Here is a 15687-nt window from a genome sequence, read left to right as displayed (position 1 = left end):
ACCGACTCGGTCCTCCCCTCCTGCTCCATGGCTTGACGACTCATTGCGAGCTCACAGAACAGGGCTCCGGGCAGCCGAGCGGAAATGGAGGAAAACTAGCCTCCCTGCGGACCTGGGATCTTTTCACTCCCTCCTCTCTACATTTTCCTCCTCTGTTTCTGCTGCTAAAGCCACTTTCTACCACTCTAACTTCCAAGCATCTGCCTCTAACCCTAGGAAGCTCTTTGCCACCTTCTCCTCCCTCCTGAATCCTCCTCCCCCTCCACCCCTCCCTCTCTGCGGATTACTTCGTCAACCATTTTGAAAAGAAGGTCGACGACATCCGATCCTCATTTGTTAAGTCAAACGACACCGCTGGTCCTGCTTACATTGCCCTACCCTATGCTTTGACCTCTTTCTCCCCTCTCTCTCCAGATGAAATCTTGCATCTTGTGACGGCCGGCCGCCCAACAACCTGCCCGCTTGACCCTATCCCCTCCTCTCTTCTCCAGACCATTTCCGGAGACCTTCTCCCTTACCTCACCTCGCTCATCAACTCATCCTTGACCGCTGGCTACGTCCCTTCCGTCTTCAAGAGAGCGAGAGTTGCACCCCTTCTCAAAAAACCTACACTCGATCCCTCCGATGTCAACAACTACAGACCAGTATCCCTTCTTTCTTTTCTCTCCAAAACTCTTCAACGTGCCGTCCTTGGCCAGCTCTCCTGCTATCTCTCTCAGAATGACCTTCTCGATCCAAATCAGTCAGGTTTCAAGGCTGGTCATTCAACTGAGACTGCTCTTCTCTGTGTCACGGAGGCTCTCCGCACTGCTAAAGCTAACTCTCTCTCCTCTGCTCTCATCCTTCTAGACCTATCTGCTGCCTTTGATACTGTGAACCATCAGATCCTCCTCTCCACCCTCTCCGAGTTGGGTATCTCCGGCGCGGCTCACGCTTGGATTGTGTCCTACCTGACAGGTCGCTCCTACCAGGTGGCGTGGCGAGAATCCGTCTCCGCACCACGTGCTCTCACCACTGGTGTCCCCCAGGGCTCAGTTCTAGCCCCTCTCCTATTCTCGCTATACACCAAGTCACTTGGCTCTGTCATATCCTCACATGGTCTCTCCTATCATTGCTATGCAGACGACACACAATTAATCTTCTCCTTTCCCCCTTCTGATAACCAGGCGGCGAATCACATCTCTGCATGTCTGGCAGACATATCAGTGTGGATGACGGATCACCACCTCAAGCTGAACCTCGGCAAGACGGAGCTGCTCTTCCTCCCGGGGAAGGACTGCCCTTTCCATGATCTCGCCATCACGGTGGACAACTCCATTGTGTCCTCCTCCCAGAGTGCTAAGAGCCTCGGCGTGACCCTGGACAACACCCTGTCATTCTCCGCTAACATCAAGGCGGTGACCCGATCCTGTAGGTTCATGCTATACAACATTCGCACACGACCCTGCCTTACACAGGAAGCGGCGCAGGTCCTAATCCAGGCACTTGTCATCTCCCGTCTGGATTACTGCAACTCCCTGTTGGCGGGGCTCCCTGCCTGTGCCATTAAACCCCTATAACTCATCCAGAACGCCGCAGCCCGTCTGGTGTTCAACCTTCCCAAGTTCTCTCACGTCACCCCGCTCCTCCGCACACTCCACTGGCTTCCAGTTGAAGCTCGCATCTGCTACAAGACCATGGTGCTTGCCTACGGAGCTGTGAGGGGAACGGCACCTCCGTACCTTCAGGCTCTGATCAGGCCCTACACCCAAACAAGGGCACTGCGTTCATCCACCTCTGGCCTGCTGGCCCCCCTACCGCTGCGGAAGCACAGTTCCCGCTCAGCCCAGTCAAAACTGTTCACTGCTCTGGCACCCCAATGGTGGAACAAGCTCCCTCACGACGCCAGGACAGCGGAGTCAATCACCACCTTCCGTAGACACCTGAAACCCCACCTCTTTAAGGAATACCTGGGATAGGATATAGCAATCCTTCTAACCCCCCCCCCCCCCAAAAAAAAATGTGTTTTATATAGATGTACTATTGTAAAGTGGTTGTTCCACTGGATATCATAAGGTGAATGCACTAATTTGTAAGTCGCTCTGGATAAGAGCGTCTGCTAAATGACGTAAACGGTTACTTGAACTTGTCAGGTTCTAATATCACTACAATGTATTCGACCATGGAATGGCCTACACGTTTATATTATTATCCTAATATTTGGAATCGGGGGTTATTTTATACTATAGGGAACAGTAAGTTACAGTATTTACAGATCTATGGAGACTACAGACGCACAGTATATCACTTGTGGTCACGTGTAAACGTGTATCCGACCAATACAATTAGATTTGATTTGATTTGAAGCGGTCAGACTTTTTCCATTACATAATGTGGTCTCGGGTCAAAAACTGGTCCCAGAGCTCAATCGTCCACTGCTTGTTCACTCACCCTTACTGATCAGAGCCCAGAGCACTCAGAGGAGATAGGACATTAACTGAAGGAGCACTACTACAGAGTCCATGTTATCATACAGCTGCAACTGGGTCAGATTAACCCACCTTGACAGTATGGAGGCATATCACGGTTCATGCTGAACAAATTCCTCCTGTTGTGAATGGATATCATGGAATCACCAGGCCTTGAGGCAACAACGTGGGTAAACGTACAGAGTGCTGAAAGGTTAGTTGAAAACAGCAGGAATGGAGTGAATGGAGAGCTGAGGCAAGTGCATGGGCTTTCTCTCTCTCGGGGGAACAAACATTAGACGTCGAGTTAGCCAGTTAACGAAAGCTAACAAGGTTGACAAAACGTTAAATAAGGGGTAAGTAGGCACATCCAATGGACTGTGATAGTGCGGTAAGGGTGGTTAGCAAGTTGAGGGGAGAGAGTGTGTGTATGTGTGTATGAGGATAAGTTAGCCAGACTTGATGGTGGTGAAATGGTGGTTAGCGAGTGTGTCAGATAATTAGCGGTTAGCACGCTAACTCACTGACCTCCTCCCAGCCTTTCCCCTCGGAGTAGGAAATCACGTCCAGCACTGGATTAGACAGGTAGCCATCGCTGTTGAACGAGTAGTCCCGGCCACTCAGCGTAATGTTACTGAAAAACCTGGAAGACAGGAAATGGAGTGAGGGAATGGCAGACAGAAAGAAATAGAAACAGGGAAACAGAGAGAAATAGAGAGGCACACTAAACAACTTTCAGCACAAACAGACAGAGAAACTGAGAAACAGGAGACGGAAAAACAGAGAAACGGAGTAGCATGCTAGACTTTCAGCAAGATTCAAGGTTTAGCTGGAAGTGACAGGGAAGGCGATGAGAGAGTGGCAGCGCGAGAGAGAGAGAGAGAACGAGAGAAGCAGGGGACACTTAATACTAGATATCTTTCATGTGTCTTCAGCTGCACGCTTTGTAGTTGAAAGACTAGAGTGGCAGAGTGGCAGGGTGAGAGACAGCAGGATGCAGGTGGGCAGTTAGGCACTACACTAAAGATCTCTCTATGTCCCAAGCTGCTTGTTATTATGTTCCAGCCATGTACAGTTACAGGTAGCTACGTGACATGAAATGGAAATAAATCAATGAATTGATGAATAAAACATGTGAGCTTGCCTTTGGAGTAGCCAAAGTTCTGCAAACGGCAAGTAGTTTCTGCTTATCACATGAATAATGTGCAGACATTGTGAGTGGTTGAGACTTGCAAAGACTGCAGTATGCAGCGATGTAGGGTAGGCAGGCAATTTTCCATCATCTTCAACGCATCTGTATCTCGTTGATATCGAGAGTGCTAATGATTTCCCAGCTCTACCCCGATAATCAGGGGTAAAAGCTATAGAGCAAACTACACTAGCTGTTGGCTTTCATGTTTTTCATGTTGCTGTTAGGGGCAGTCTGTCGGTTACAGAGTCTGGGATGCTTCTGTGTCACCATGACAACACTGCATCTAAAAGCACCATTCACAGAGGACGCCAGTCAGATAGCATGTTAAAAAACCAACCCCAGTTCGCTTTTTCTCTCCCTTCCTTCTAAAGGCATTTGGAATTTGTCGTCAGCGCTTTCTTGTTTTCATGATGCAGCAATTGCTGATTGAAGATGCCCTCATGTCCTTTCATCAAGCCATTATTTATACGAGGCTGTCACGTAGAAAGCCTACCACATAAGATGAGATGTTTATCTGCGTCTCACCCACTGCCCTCTCCCTAACTTCACAAGAGTATTGAGCTGAATTATGACCTAGAATTTATGGGTATTTCTAGATCATATAGTAGGAGAAATTATTCACATTCTGGCACATGATAAGACAGGCTGGAGCCCTACTTCTAGGGGCTGTGCTGATATTCATATCCATCCTGTTGCTACTGTATACAGTATATGAGGGGCAGTAATGGAATGCAAAGTAATGGAATGCAATGCAAATGAGTTGGAGGGCCTTATATGTTTATAAAGGCTGTATGAAGGAGTCACAAAGGGCATTATTACTTTTCACACATGATTTGTCAAACCAAGCCTATGAAGAGAATACTGATGGCAAATAGAAATCCAATAGAAAGCAGAAAAAAATGGAAGCAGAAAACACCCTTGGTCTCTATTCTACATTCAAATGATTATTTCATGGTTTGGAAAAAATGAGAAGAAATTCTGCTGACAAATACAAAGTATTCAGTAGTTGCTTTTCTTATAAGATGGAAAAATACAATGTATTAATGTTAGCATTCACTTGAACTCTGCAATGCCACTGATCTCTCTTGGTGAGTGCCATGTTGTCATGGCGACACACAGTCATTGACATTACATGTGTTTCCACTGATGCCGAACATTGTGAGGTGAACAAGCTACGGAATATTTGAATATAGATTTGTCTCTCGTACCGTAACAAAGACAACTCATAATGGCTAATGCATTCAGACAGAGAAAGATGGAGGGAGGAATAGAGAGAGCGAGAGAGAGAGAGAGAGAGAAGACAGGAAAGAGAGAGAGAGAGTGAGAGAGAGAGAGAGAGAGGGATAGGCAAAGTGGGAAAGAGAGAGAGAGAGAGAGAGAGAGAGTGATATGGGGAGTAGGGGTGAAGGGTTTGGGGTGGGGGGTTACTAGCTATTTAAACATCAGGCAACATTCACATTAATATACTCTCTTTAGAGCTGCATTTGCATGCCCCCCCTCCACCCTTCTATTAGATTCTCCCATGCCTCACTGGTGCCAGCGCCTCCATTAGGAAACGGGATGGGTCATGTGGTGGGAAGGGGGGGGTATGGGAACTGTTTGGTGTGTCCCTATGCTGTTGACAGTGCTCCTGCCATGATAGTGATGGCTCGGGAGATATTGAGAGAGGCCAGAGGAGCTCTGGTGGCTGGTTGGGTTCGTGGCTGTGTGTGACTGCCTCCAATATTTCTACCCTGCATTTGTATTTGAATTTATTAAGGATCCCAATTAGCTGGGATCCAGCACCATTAAGGCAGTTATGTACAATTTAAAATGGTATATAACACTTTTCACAACACATTAAGTGTGTGTGCCCTCAGGCCACCACTCTACTTCCACAATATCTAAGCCACCACAATCAATTATCCTATTTACATGTAAAACGATGAAGCATCAGATCCCTTTTAGAGTCGGGCCAAGGGAGGGGAGAGATGGGGGGGAAGAGAAGGTAAAGGGAAGAGTCGAAGTGATGAGGAAAAGAAAAAGTTAACCAGGGAGAAAGAGAAGAGAGAGAGAGAGAGGGTTGTGAAATGACAATAGATGGGAGAGCGTGGGAGGGAAGGAGGAAGGGAGGGATGGAGGGGAGAGAGAAGGAAATTAGATTGAGGATGAGATTGAATGGTGTAATAAAAACAAAGCATAAAGAGCATAGTGGTGGGAGAGATAGAGGGAGGAGAGAGGGGTGCAGGGATGACAGAGGAGCAGAGAGGTACGGAAGGGGATGCAGATGAAAGATAGAAAGAATTGTGAGAAAAAGAAGGGAGAGTGGTGAGAGGTAGATAATTGTAGATTTACCTTGACTGGTCAAATAAATGTATTAAAGAGACCCATTATAGCTGACACATTAACAATGAATGAACAGTAGTTAATCATTAATACATACATTGGTACCATTTAGGCCTTTGGTAACAATTTATTGCCTTCAGAAAGTATTGACACCCCTTGAAATTGATTTCTTGTAATTTCTTGTAATAATGTCAAAGTGGAATTATGTTTTTTGAAATTTGTACAAATGAATAAAAAATGAAAAGCTGAAATCTCGTGTCAATAAATATGTACAGTGAGGGAAAAAAGTATTTGATCCCCTGCTGATTTTGTACGTTTGCCCACTGACAAAGAAATGATCAGTCTATAATTTTAATGGTAGGTTTATTTGAACAGTGAGAGACAGAATAACAACAACAAAAATCCTCAAAAACGCATGTCAAAAATGTTATAAATTGATTTGCATTTTAATGAGGGAAATAAGTATTTGACCCCTCTGCAAAACATGACATAGTACTTGGTGGCAAAACCCTTGTTGGCAATCACAGAGGTCAGACGTTTCTTGTAGTTGGCCACCAGGTTTGCACACATCTCAGGAGGGATTTTGTCCCACTCCTCTTTGCAGATCTTCTCCAAGTCATTAAGGTTTCGAGGCTGATGTTTGGCAACTCGAACCTTCAGCTCCCTCCACAGACTTTCTATGGGATTAAGGTCTGGAGACTGGCTAGGCCACTCCAGGACCTTAATGTGCTTCTTCTTGAGCCACTCATTTGTTGCCTTGGCCGTGTGTTTTGGGTCATTGTCATGCTGGAATACCCATCCACGACCCATTTTCAATGCCCTGGCTGAGGGAAGGAGGTTCTCTCCCAAGATTTGACGGTACATGGCCCCGTCCATCGTCCCTTTGATGCGGTGAAGTTGTCCTGTCCCCTTAGCAGAAAAACACCCCCAAAGCATGTTTCCACCCTCATGTTTGACAGTGGGGATGGTGTTCTTGGGGTCATAGGCAGCATTCCTCCTCCTCCAAACACGGCAAGTTGAGTTGATGCCAAAGAGCTCCATTTTGGTCTCATCTGACCACAACACTTTCACCCAGTTGTCCTCTGGATCATTCAGATGTTCATTGGCAAACTTCAGACGGGCATGTATATGTGCTTTCTTGAGCAGGGGGACCTTGCGGGCGCTGCAGGATTTCAGTCCTTCACGGCATAGTGTGTTACCAATTGTTTTCTTGGTGACTATGGTCCCAGCTGCCTTGAGATCATTGACAAGATCCTCCCGTGTAGTTCTGGGCTGATTCCTCACCGTTCTCATGATCATTGTAACTCCACGAGGTGAGATCTTGCATGGAGCCCCAGGCCGAGGGAGATTGACAGTTCTTTTGTGTTTCTTCCATTTGCGAATAATCGCACCAACTGTTGTCACCTTCTCACCAAGCTGCTTGGCGATGGTCTTGTAGCCCATTCCAGCCTTGTGTAGGTCTACAATCTTGTCCCTGACATCCTTGGAGAGCTCTTTGGTCTTGGCCATGGTGGAGAGTTTGGAATCTGATTGATTGATTTCTTCTGTGGACAGGTGTCTTTTATACAGGTAACATGCTGAGATTAGGAGCACTCCCTTTAAGAGTGTGCTCCTAATCTCAGCTCGTTACCTGTATAAAAGACACCTGGGAGCCGGAAATCTTTCTGATTGAGAGGGGGTCAAATACTTATTTCCCTCATTAAAATGCAAATCAATTTCTAACATTTTTGACATGTGTTTTTCTGGATTTTTTTGCTGTTATTCTGTCTCTCACTGTTCAAATAAACCAACCATTAAAATTATAGAATGATCATTTCTTTGTCAGTGGGCAAACGTACAAAATCAGCAGGGGATCAAAAACTTTTTTCCCTCACTGTATGGCATGTCAAAATAAGTTCAGGAGTAAAAATATGCTTAACAAGTCACATAATAAGTTGCAGGACTCACTCTGTGTGCAATAATAGTGTTTAACATGATTTAAAGAATGACTACCTCATCTCTGTACCCCACATATACTATTATCTGTAAGGTCCCTCCGTCGAGCAGTGAACTTCAAACACAGATTCAACCACAAAGACCAGGGAGGTTTTCCAATGACAGTAAAGAAGGGCACCTATTTGTAGGGTAAAAATAAGAAAAGCATACTTTTTAATATCCCTTTGAGCATGGTGAAGTTATTAATTACACTTTGGATGGTATATCAATAAACCCAGTCACTACAAAGATACAGGTGTCCTTCCTAACTCAGTTGCCAGAGAGGAAGGAAACCGCTCAGGGATTTCACAATGAAGCCAATGGTGACTTTAAAACAGTTACATAGTTTAATTACAGAGTTTAATGGTTGTTATAGGAGAAAACTGAGGATGGATCAACATTGTAGAAACTCAACAAAACTAAACTAATTGACTGAGTGAAAAGATGTAAGCCTGTACAGAATTTCTTTTTCTTCAAAACATGCCTCCTGTTTGCAACAAGGCAATAAAGTAATACTGCAAAAAATGTGGCAAAGCAATTAACTTTTTGTCCTGAATTCAACACATTACTGAGTACCACTCTCCATATTTTCAAGCTTAGTGGTGGCTGCTTTATGTTATGGGTAATCTTGTAATCGTTAAGGAGTGGGGAGTTTTTCGGGATAAAAAATAAACGGAATTGAGGCAAAGGCAAAATCCTAGAGGAAAACCTGGTTCAATCTGCTTTCCACCAGACACTGGGAAATTAATTCACCTTTCTGCAGGACTATGACCTAAAGCACAAGGCCAAATCTACACTATAGTTTCTTATCAAGAAGACAGTGAATGTTCTTGAGTGGCTGAGTAACAGTTTTTACTTAAATCTGCTTGAAAATCTATGGCAAGAACTGAAAATGGTTGTCTAGCAATGAATAACAACCAATTTGACAGAGCTTGAAGAATTCTTAACATAAAAACGGGTAAATGTTGCACAATCCAGGTGTGCAAAGCTCTTAGGGAATTACTCAGAAAGACTTACAGCTGTAATCACTGCCAAAGGGGACTCTTACATGTATTGACTCATGGATGTGAATATTTATGTAAATTAGATATTTCTGTATTTCATTTTCAATAAATTTCTAAACATTTCTAAAAACATGTTCTCACTTTTGTGTAGATGTGTGAGGACATTTTTTTTTTTATCCATTTTGAATTCAGGCTGTAACACACATAAAATGTGGAATAAGTAAAGGGGTATGAATACTTTCTGAAGGCACTGTATCTACAGCCTATCAGTAACATTTCAACTAACGATCTACTAACCTTAGCCCTAACGCTAACCCTTACCCTTATCCAAACCCTAAACTTAACCCTAGCCCTAACCCTTACTCTAAACCTAACCCTAACCATAACCTTAGCAGGCAGTTTGCTTATCAACAGATAGTTTGATGATAGTACAACCATCTGCACAGCATCTACAGATTGAAAATCCGGACTATCCAAATAAAGTGTGACCAGGCCTTTGTAGTTATTATGGAATACATCCTCAGCAGTTAATTTAATCCCCCAATGCTAGTCAATAAACTAGCTTGATTAGCATAGACAAGTCATGTATTTTAACTTGATTCACATTGACTCAACATGGCATGCACAGTATCTTTAACTTGATTCACATTGACTCAACATGGCATGCACAGTATCTTTAACTTGATTCACATTGACTCAACATGGCATGCACAGTATCTTTACCTTGATTCACATTGACTCAACATGGCATGCACAGTATCTTTAACTTGATTCACATTGACTCAACAAGCCATGTACAGTTGAAGTCGGAAGTTTACATACACTTAGGTTAGGACATCTACTTTGTGCATGACACAAGTCATTTTTCCAACAATTGTTTACAGACAGATTATTTTACTTATAATTCACTGTATCACATTTCCAGTGGGTCAGAAGTTTACATACACTAAGTTGACTGTGCCTTTAAACAGCTTGGAAAATTCCAGAAAATGTTGTCATGGCTTTAGAAGCTTCTGATAGGCTAATTGACATCATTTGAGTCAATTGGAGGTGTACCTGTAGATGTATGTCAATGCCTACTTTTAAACTCAGTGCCTCTTTACTTGACATCATGGGAAAATCAAAAGAAATCAGCCAAGACCTCAGAAAAAAATTGTAGACCTCCACAAGTCTGGTTCATCCTTGGGAGCAATTTCCAAACGCCTGAAGGTACCACATCTGTACAAACAATAGTACGCAAGTATAAACACCATGGGACACCACGCAGCCATGGGACCTTGACTCAGTTACACCAGCTCTGTCAGGAGGAATGGGCCAAAATTCACCAAACTTATTGTGGGAAGCTTGTGGAAGGCTACCCAAAACGTGTGACCCAAGTTTAACAATTTAAAGGCAGTGCTACCAAATACTCATTGAGTGTATGTAAACTTCTGACCCACTGGGAAAGTGATGAAAGAAATAAAAGCCAAAATAAGTAATTCTCTCTACTATTATTCTGACATTTCAAATTCCTAAAATAAAGTGGTGATCCTAACTGACCTAAGACAGGGAATATTTACTAGGATTAAATGTCAGGAATTGTGTATGTAAACTTCCGACTTCAACTGTATCTTTAACTTAATTTACATGAATGCAACAAGTCTTGCACCTTTTAACTTGATTCATATGGACATAAGTCATGTATCTTTAACTTGATTCACAAATTAGCATGGGTCATGTATCTTTACTTCAACACAGGAACATGCCTCATGTTCTGATTCTGATTCATGGCTCATTACTTTATTCTGACACGTACTGCATACGGACGGACACAGACATACAGCATGTACACATGGCTCATGTATCTTTCAGACAAATGTACTGAATGAATGACACGAGAGGGACTTGGAGGAGTCACCTATGAGACACGGTTGACAGAGGGAGGGAGATACAGAGACTTCTCATACACAACTGAGAACTAGACAGGGAGAGAGAGAGAAAATGAGGGCGAGAGAGAGAGAGAGGGGATGAAGTGTTTCAGCTGTTGATGGGGAGAGAGAGGCAGACAAGGGGGAGAGAGAGAGAGAGAGAGAGAGAGAGAGGGCCGAGACAGACACAGAGTGATAATCAGCGATGACAGAGAAAGGCAGAGAGAGAGATAAGGAAAGACAAAGACAAAGAGGCAGATATAGACATAGACAGAAAGAGAGGGGAAGAAAGAGAAGAGAGAGAACGAGAGGCAGAGACACACTGAGGAAAGATATAGAAGATGGACAGAAAGAGGCAGGCAGAGAAATAGAGACAGAATGAGAGAGAGAGAGAGAGATTGAGAGAGAGAGAGAGAGAGAGCAGAGAGAGAGAAAGAGATAGAGAGGGAAAAGCAGCCGTATGTGACACTCCTCTGCCACAGCTGAGCAGTTCTCCCCCGAGAGTTCTGAAGGAGCACCTCCGCTCTCCTCACCTGATCCTGTCTGGCACCCTCTGCGTCTGGTTGCCATCTGTCTGGCAGTTGCCTGCGAAGTAGTGTGGCCCTCGAGCCCAGCCGTACTCCTTCCTCAAAGCCATGGCTCCGTGGGTCAGCACAGACACCCCTTTGGCGATCCTCCTGCGGGGCTCGTCCCTCCAGCCCTGCGGCCGCACTGCGAACAGGGCCTTGGGGAGGCCCTCCAGGCCAAGGCCGGACAGGGCTGGCCCCACGGCGAACCACATGTGGGAGTGTCCGGCCTGACCCGAGGCCCAGGCCGCCTTGAAGATCAGTGCGGCCTCCTCCTGGGAGCAGTAGAGGAGACGCACCTGGAAGGAGCGGGAGAGGAGGAGAGGAAGAGGAGGGTCGGGGAGGGGGGGGGGAGCGAGCGGTTAAGTGGGAGTCTTGTTGGACCAAACTAGGTCAAATGATGTCAGTCACACTGTGGCAGTTTTGGGGGAGTTGCTGACCCCGTTCACTGCCCTCTTTGAAAACATCTCAATTCAGACAATTTCCCACTCAGACTACAGCAGTGGACAGATTTTGGGGGCGAAATTTCATATCGTTACATCATTTATTTTTCTCTTTGTCCATTCTCCTATTTCTTATTTACATATATATCAAAAAGACCATCAACAGCAGGGTTTCCATTACATGGAAGAAAAGATTGAATTCAATGTTCCAGGTTGAACTATTTGAAGTATTCCAGTTAATTTATGAACTATTCTGAAAAACTGGCAGAATATCTTAGCATATTTTCCAAGACAGGTGATTGGAGTGTCTATCAGGTAATTGGATACCAAGACGATTCTGTACTAATTAGTGTCTAATTAATTCTTAGCAGGAATGAAATCCGGCATAGACTGCACAGCAGGGTCCCCGGGAACAAGGTGGAGAAGCACTGTCCTGCAGTACAGGTACACTGCGATGAAAGGACTGCAAAGACAGGACGACAGCATGAAACACAACAAAGGTCCCCACAGTCCTGTGGCTGGTACAGCGGGTTGAGTTACCATCTGCAGCACATCTATACAGTCTGATGGTCTATGGAGTTTTTAGTGCAGACTGGGAATGCGCAGGACTGGGGTGTATACACAACTGCATGTTTACCCTTCAGTGTGGGATCAAAGCCCAGTCCCACAGCTATTCTCTCCCCGTCTCCCTTCTACCTTCAACCCTGTGTCGTGGAAATTCTTACACAGGGACCCTCAAAGTCAATCTTAAACGAATCATTCTTTATTTATCTGCACGCTGGAGAGGTTCCAACCAGCTCAATGCACCATAGTACACATGTCAATCAGGAGCTCTCCCTGGGCAGTCCCAGCAGTTGTCTTATATACGACAGTACACAGACAAGTTATATTTGCATGATTTAGCATAATTAATTAATCATTACCGTTTTGTTTCATTCATGTGACCGACCAATACTGGTTCATAACACGTGACAGACCAATACCTCACGAGGCTTCTTCTCTCTAAGCGGAGACCTTGAAACTGAGATATCTTTCATTCGTTCTCAAAACAAGGTCTGCGCGTACTGCCAAATTGCAGCTACTGCTAGTGAGGATTTGTACAGTCAGCCACTTGCCTGAACACAGAAATTGGTTTATAGAACAGCACATGAATAGAACACAGAAATGAGTTATAAGAAAAGCACAAACATAAAAATTCCATTACACCTGTCTGAAGAAATAAACATGAAAATGACTAAATGATTAAGAAGAGGGAATTAAAGGGTCCCCAGTGTAGACCCTGTAGTATAGCGGTAACACACCCACTGCTAGCACATATACAGTTGAAGTCGGAAGTTTACATACACTTAGGTTGGAGTCATTAAAACTCGTTTTTCAACCACTCCACAAAGTTCTTGTTAACAAACTATAGTTTTGGCAAGTCGGTTAGAACATCTACTTCGTGCATGACACAAGTCATTTTTTCCAACAATTGTTTACAGACAGATTATTTCACTTATAATTCACTGTATCACAATTCCAGTGGGTCAGAAGTTTACATACACTAAGTTGATTGTGCCTTTAAACAGCTTGGAAAATTCCAGAAAATTGTCATGGCTTTAGAAGCTTCTGGAAGGCTAAATTACATAATTTGAGTCAATTGGAGGTGTACCTGTGGATGTATTTCAAGGCCTACCTTCAAACTCAGTGCCTCTTTGCTTGACATTATGGGAAAATCTAAAGAAATCAGCCAAGACCTCAGAAAAAGAATTGTAGACCTCCGCAAGTCTGGTTCATCCTTGGGAGCAATTTCCAAATGCCTGAAGGTACCATGTTCATCTGTACAAACAATAGTACGCAAGTATAAACACCATGGGACCGCTCAGGAAGGAGACGCGTTCTGTCTCCTGGAGATGAACGTACTGTGGTGCGAAAAGTGCAAATCAATCCCAGAACAACAGCAAAGGACCTTGTGAAGATGCTGGAGGAAACAGGTACAAAAGTATCTATATCCACAGTAAAATGAGTCCTATATCGACATAACCTGAAAGGCCGCTCAGCAAGGAAGAAGCCACTGCTCCAAAACCGCTACAAAAAAGCCAGACTACGGTTTGCAACTGCACATGGTGACAAAGATCGTACTTTTTGGAGAAATGTCGTCTGGTCTGATAAAACAAACATATAACTGTTTGACCATAATGACCATCGTTATGTTTGGAGGAAAAAGGGGGAGGCCTGCAAGCCGAAGAACACCATCCCAACCGTGAAGCATGGGGGTGGCAGCATCATGTTGTGGGGGTGCTTTGCTGAAGGAGGGACTGGTGCACTTCACAAAATAGATGGCATCGTGAGAAAGGAAAATTATGTGGATATATTGAAGCAACATCTCAAGACATCAGTCAGGAAGTTAACGCTTGGTCGCAAATGGGTCTTCCAAATGGACAATGACCCCAAGCATACTTCCAAAGTTGTGGCAAAATGGCTTAAGGACAATAAAATCAAGGTATTCGAGTGGCCATCACAAAGCCCTGACCTCAATCCTATAGAAAATTTGTGGGCAGAACTGAAAAATCTTGTGCGAGCAAGGAGGCCTACAAACCTGACTCCGTTACACCAGCTCTGTCAGGAGGAATGGGCCAAAATTCATCCAACTTATTGTGGGAAACTTGTGGAAGGCTACTCGAAACGTTTGACCCAAGTTAAACAATTTAATAAAGGCAATGCTACCAAATACTAATTGAGTGTATGTAAACTTCTGACCCACTGGGAATGTGATGAAAGAAATAAAAGCTGAAATAAATCATTCTCTCTACTATTATTCTGACATTTCACATTCTTATAATAAAGTGGTGATCCTAGCTGACCTAAGACAGGGAATTGCTACTAGGATTAAATGTCAGGAATTGTGAAAAACTGAGTTTAAATGTATTTGGCTAAGGTGTATGTAAACTTCCGACTTCAACTGTACATGCCTCCCCACCGGAGACCTGGGTTCAATCCATAGCATCTGTTCTTCCTGTGTCTCCCCTCTCCATCAGTATCCTCCCTCTGCTTCTGTACCATAAAAAAAGAACAGCAAATTAAAAAAAGGTTGTAGCCGTCTCACCTGCGCCTCGTTCTCCTTGAGCAGCCTGCGTGTGCGCGTCCCTCCCGGGTCGTCGGTGACGTTGAGCATGACCACTCCCTTCTTCTCCCAGCCGATGAAGGATCCGTCCGTCAGGCCCTCCACCATGGCCAGGAAGTCCTCGTAGCCGTGGTGACGCGTAGCCACCACGGAAAAGGAGGTCCAGTCGAACTCCTCCAGCACCTCGAAGATCACGTCCAGCTGCATGGCTGTGGAGCAGGTGAACTGGAGGTAGATGGAGCCGCTCTCCTGGGGGAGGAAGACAACAGTGGTGTACAGAAGGGGGAGAAAACGGTTTGTTAAAGAGTGAAATGGGTTTTCAGGACCGGGAGAGGGATAGAGAAAGAGGTCGCAGTGAACTGTCTCCTAGAGGGTTGTGTTCAGTAGGGAGACATTCTTTTGAAGCGGAGTGAAATGGGGAGGTAGTATGTGAACAGAGTTTATTTTCTGCTATTGCCTCCTATAATATGTTTTTTTTTTTACATGAACAAAAGTATTTCGGGGGGGAAAAAACATGTTACCAAGAAAAAATTGTGGAAAAATATTGTTATTTATCTTTTAAAGTGCTAAATTGTTCTCTGTAGTGGTCATTAGGACATAAATATTATACATTTACATTATAGTCAATGGAGAAAAACCTAGCTGTGGCATCCAGGTGTCCACTACAGAGGACATTTCTTGATAACCTCTTAAGTTAACTTTTTTCACGTGAAATAAGAGCATTAC

The 15687-nt window shown here is 44.3% G+C and overlaps 1 protein-coding gene across 1 annotated transcript in view; it reads right to left on the bottom strand.

The window, feature by feature from the left end:
- The window catches only part of LOC106570003 (uncharacterized), a 38992-nt gene extending 23782 nt beyond the window's left edge, over positions 1–15210 (bottom strand). Inside the window, exons 1-3 of the mRNA XM_014141846.3 lie at positions 14944–15210; positions 11383–11714; positions 2976–3090 (exon numbers count right to left, since the gene is read on the bottom strand). Coding sequence (XP_013997321.3) covers positions 2976–3090; positions 11383–11714; positions 14944–15168 — 672 coding nt within the window. The 5' untranslated portion in view covers positions 15169–15210. The remainder of the gene's footprint in view (positions 1–2975; positions 3091–11382; positions 11715–14943) is intronic.
- Positions 15211–15687: the final 477 nt, after the last annotated feature.

This window comes from Salmo salar, chromosome 14 (genome assembly GCF_965601325.2).
Source record: "Salmo salar chromosome 14, fSalSal1, whole genome shotgun sequence".
In the NCBI taxonomy this organism is placed as follows: domain Eukaryota; kingdom Metazoa; phylum Chordata; class Actinopteri; order Salmoniformes; family Salmonidae; genus Salmo; species Salmo salar.
The sequence above is the reverse complement of the archived record's forward strand: the minus strand, read 5'-3'. Positions and strand labels throughout refer to the sequence as shown.